Source organism: Gadus morhua, chromosome 6 (assembly GCF_902167405.1).
Source record: "Gadus morhua chromosome 6, gadMor3.0, whole genome shotgun sequence".
In the NCBI taxonomy this organism is placed as follows: Eukaryota; Metazoa; Chordata; class Actinopteri; order Gadiformes; family Gadidae; genus Gadus; species Gadus morhua.
The window spans coordinates 1,664,642-1,669,219 of record NC_044053.1 but is presented as its reverse complement, the minus strand read 5'-3'; the positions used below and the strand labels follow the sequence as shown (position 1 = coordinate 1,669,219).

Below are 4,578 nucleotides of genomic sequence, written 5' to 3'. Positions count from 1 at the left end.
AGCTGGCTGCCTAGGCCATCTCACTGTCTCTGAGCCTACTGATTGATCTGATACCCTACATTACACCACTCACACCCACTCATGCACTGCAGACACTACTAATAATTCAGATTTTTTTTTAATCTTTATTTCTTTGTAGTTATTATTGTTGCTAAATAAATTCTTCAGTTAACCTTCTGTGTGGTCTCCCCTTTTATGTCTGAACTACAAGCTGGCTCATGACAGTAATGAGTGAGTGCGGAAGGGACTTTAGTTGAAATACAACAAGTGCTACCTACCTGTTGTCCCTGCTGTCTGTCGGTTCAGTTCTCCTTGGACCATGACCATCAGCAGAGCTTTGAGGAGCGTCAGTTCAGGGCTGGCCCTCCTCCACCAGTAGCAGGTCACAGCCACTGGGAGGCGCAGGTGAGCCGGAACTCCCTCCAGCGTCTCTTCCTCCACGCCCAGCGTCTCCAGACACACCCGCAGCCTCACAGCGGGGTCTGCCTGGGAAGTGGGAACAAACCACATGTCCAATTTAAGGATTATTAAACATGCATTCAATGACTCCTTCTATACGTTAAACTCATAACTTGCTACCTGCTCCCCTGCTGATACGTTGATGGGATACACCCGTCCTCTGCTTATTGAAACAGAAGTGACTGGATGTTTATGGAAGCTGCTAGTCTGGTTCTACCAGTCTATCTTGCAGGGGAGCCATCAGTCTTCTCCACATGGGAAGGATTTAAATTGGGGTAATTAGGTATTCAGAGTATCTATGGATACGTATTGTATTTGTACTGGATATTATTTTTTTGAATTTAAAGGCTTATAGCTCAGCCCCTGATTGCAAAAATGTTCAGATATGTATGGATCCCTGTAACTGAGGTCTCCAAAAGGTTTGGTGCAGAAATTCCTGTAGGGGGAGCTATAGGGCGCGTCACAGCCCCGCATTGGAGCCCCGATGGATTACAAATTCTGAAAGTTAGTGTACATGCCTTATTACTCCTGCTGAACATTTCTGCTATTTGGACCCATAATGTCCGTCAGGATAGATTTTGTTGTACGGTAACATTTCGGACGCCTGCTCTTTGTTCCTGTCCGATCAATTTCTATCAGACAATTGTCAGACATTTAAAGGTTGCTAGTATTTGTGTGTGTGTGTGTGTGTGTGTGTAGGTGTGTAGGTGTGTAGGTGTGTAGGTGTGTAGGTGTGTAGGTGTGTAGGTGTGTAGGTGTGTGTGTGTGTGTGTGTGTGTGTGTGTGTGTGTGTGTGTGTGTGTGTGTGTCTGTGCCTTTGTGTGTCTCACTCTGTATGTCTTGTTGTGCGTGTATTTGTGTTTGTGTGTCACAGTGCCAATATGAATGAATGCTAAGCTATGCTCAAAATAAGCGCCATTGGTCACACATGATATAAACGGAATTGGCTCTTTACCAATGACTAGGACTCACTCAGAATCTCTTTGGGACACTAATGTCACTGCCCCCTACAGACGTGTTGCTGCCAATTGTTGGACAAGGGCGACGGCTGGCCTTGGGCGGTCGCAGGGCTCTGAATACCTTTTGGAACTATTTGCAGTCGTAGTTGAAAGTGTGTTTTTCTCTTTCTAATCCCTAAACTATGTAATAAAACAAAAATATGAATTACTCCAAGGTAGTGCTCAAATAAGTTGACAGTATCGGTTAGAGTGAGGAGTTGGACGGATTTGATATGAATGACGTTTTGCTATGACACACGAGACAGTTGTTTGAAAATATACTGTCTGGTATGTATCCATATCCCCTGTTTAGGATGCAGACATCTTCTATATCTTATCATGGTTAAGAATTTCTTGATTTAGCCTAGCACTAGCATAGCCTTAGCCTAGCCCTTTTCTTTGTGCAGAGCTAACTAGGCATATGCCAGCGTCCTTAAGCCCATATAGTATAATTTGTATCAATCTATTACACATCTATGCTCCAGCTATGCTCCATCTGTCTTCCAGCTGAATGAGTGGGTAGGCCTACCTCGGGCAGAGAGTCCAGCCTCAGCGTCTGAGAGGTTCCTTGGACCAGCGGTCGCACCTTGACACTGACGAGCTCCAGACCGACCCGGTCCCACTCCTCCACCTCACCCCCCCCCTGGCCCAGCAGCAGCCCGTACAACACCTGTCTGAGAGGCTGCGAGGTGAGGTTGGAGCTCTGTAGGTCGAAGTGCTCCACCTGGATGCGGAGAATCTTCCGCCTGTGCACAAATACGTCAGCTCCCAGGTCTCCTCTGGCCAGGCACGCACGGACCCACTCAGGGACCCAGCTCAACATCTCAGCGGGCAGCGACGGTGCGGTACCCTCAGTGAAGAACCCCCGCAGAGAGGAGCTGGGGAGCCGGTACTCCAGCATGGCCGTCTGCACCTCCGTCTGCACCTCCGTCTCGACCTGTTGACTCATGCTGGGCATGAGATCCATCGCTGCTGTCAAGGTGTCTTCTGCCGTCTGGTCTGTCCTGGCTCCCAGCCAACTCAGGAGGCCCTCCAGGCGGGGGAACTTTATCCACTTCCTGGGGCAGTCCGCTGGAAGGAATCGGGCCCAGGGAATTTTTCTGAGGCAGTCGTGGTCGTTCCCGGCTAGTGAGGCGAAGACGGGCAGGAGCTGGGGGTCGATGTTGAAGAAGGTGCAGAAGCTGGCCTTGGTGTATCGCTTGCAGGGGATGTAACTACTGTTCTGTCTCGTCTCCCATGAGTCCCACTGGAAGTGTTTGAGTGGCAGAACCCCCTCTGGAAGGTCGTAGATGTAGAAGTCACTGTCTCCGGACAGCACCGGGCAGCTCCACTCTCTGGCCAGAGCAGCCAGCTGGCCGTCGGCCTCTCCGAAGCACCTGACCAGCGGCACCTTCATATCGTTCAGCGTCTGTTCGAACACTGTCGTGGTAAAGGGGGGGAGGATGCCCGCCCTCCTGCCATTCAGAGCGGCGCCCTGGGCAATCTGGAGAAGGCGTCTTTGACGGTCCTCTCTGATGTTAAGTCTGATGTCACTGGCGCCCGTGCCTCCGTCCATCACCACGTACGGTTTGACTCCACAGTCACCTAGAGCCATGAAGAGAGCCTGGACCTGGACCTGATAGGCCAGGTACTCCCCGCCACGGTTCTGGTCCAGGTTGGACCTGGCGTACAGGAAGAAGGCCAGGTTAGTGCCGTCCACCAGCAGCTTGCTGTCCCTGAAGCGAATGTCCTGGTAGATGTGGCTCCGGTCCTCCAGCAGCGACCACAAGCCCTGTACCCCCATAGTGACTGGATCAAGCTCTAACTTACCATGTCAAGGGTGACTGGAAAGGTTCTAACTTCTATGGTTACAGGACTCACCCAGAGAGGATACCAGCTCCTTTATACACCAACACAAACACATGCCACCAGTGGGAGTGGCTCCTCAGTTCTCTGTAGGTTTCGCTTCTGGATAATTAAAATATATCACACCATCATCAACCCCATAACCTGGTCCCATGAAACAATGCAGCAGAAAACCTATAGCTTACTGTACCTATGTGTGTGAGTGTACAGTATCAGTAGCCCTGTACAGTGGGCCTATATTAGGGAATGGATCCTGTCGGTCAGACTACTTCATGGTATGGCCGGACCCCTTCAGGGGCCCCTGGACACTCCTAAACTCAGATCCCCCACAGCCCCCCCCCCTCCCCACACACACACACACACTTTACTAATCATATCGTCATTGTAAATAGTATTTTTATTGATAGACATTTACAAATAAATTTTAGGTTTATACGATTATAAAATATATCATTTAATAATCAAATCCCTTCCCCACTCAATCGCACATTGTTGTTAGAAGGCTTTATAAAATATAATCATCCTCTAACATTTTAAGGGTAGGTCAGAGTTCCTCACGTGTTTCAAGTTTTACATCAATGACGCCCGCCAGGAATGTCCCGCCGTCGAAGATGAAAAGCATTGTTCAGGAGACGTTCAGGCAGCAGCATTCCTCCATAGAGCCATCGTCCCATCAGTATTCATACACAATAGGAGAATTACAACCTAGCCTGCACTACCTTACGGTGACTCAGGCCGCGTGACAACTGCCCCCTGAGTGCAAAGCGTTCCTCCGCGCTTCCAATATTTAGTGGATATAACTTTCACCAAAATCCCATCCATACTAAATCCTCACGACAGACAATAAAAAAGGATATAACATAAAAACAAGACCATAAATACTCCATTGATGCAAGGACGTTGACTAAAACACCAATATTCAAAGTGCACAGCGCGGCAACACCCTGGTCTAATGCTGCTATCCATTTTGATGGTAGGCTGGTACGAACGACCAGCTACAGCGAGAACGTGACGTATGTCCCTTGCTCCAGCCTTCCAGTTTGCCATTTGTGTCCGACGAGTTTGAGAAGAAAACTATTTTGGAAAAAATAAATAATCCAGTATAATGGTCGCCAGCCTTTACAGAAACATTAACATTGCAAGCCTTTTACATTGCTATAATATCTTGCCATTTTCGCCAATTCTAATTTCAACAAGTTCTGTCGTGTTTCTTTCGAGCCAGGAGGGGTAGTAGCGGGCTAGTCATCATTAGCAACATAGCCTCTTTAGCAAACCA

General features: G+C 48.7%; 1 protein-coding gene across 1 annotated transcript; it reads right to left on the bottom strand.

Annotated features, from left to right (window-relative positions):
• Positions 1-270: 270 nt before the first annotated feature.
• LOC115545511 (protein asteroid homolog 1-like) lies at positions 271-3,283 on the bottom strand. The gene is made up of 2 exons (XM_030358777.1): positions 1,987-3,283; positions 271-486 (listed from the first exon to the last, which is right to left on the bottom strand). Exons 1-2 carry the CDS (start codon positions 3,238-3,240, stop codon positions 271-273), a joined length of 1,470 nt encoding a protein of 489 aa, XP_030214637.1. The 5' UTR covers positions 3,241-3,283.
• Positions 3,284-4,578: the final 1,295 nt, after the last annotated feature.

Bases quoted from the DNA above. Each gene is read 5' to 3' on its own strand.
- LOC115545511 (XM_030358777.1), bottom strand. From the start codon at position 3,240: ATGGGGGTACAGGGCTTGTGGTCGCTGCTGGAGGACCGGAGCCACATC. The intron at 487-1,986 runs GTAGGCCTACCC...CCCACTTCCCAG, and splicing joins GGCTGGACTCTCTGCCCGAG to GCAGACCCCGCTGTGAGGCT.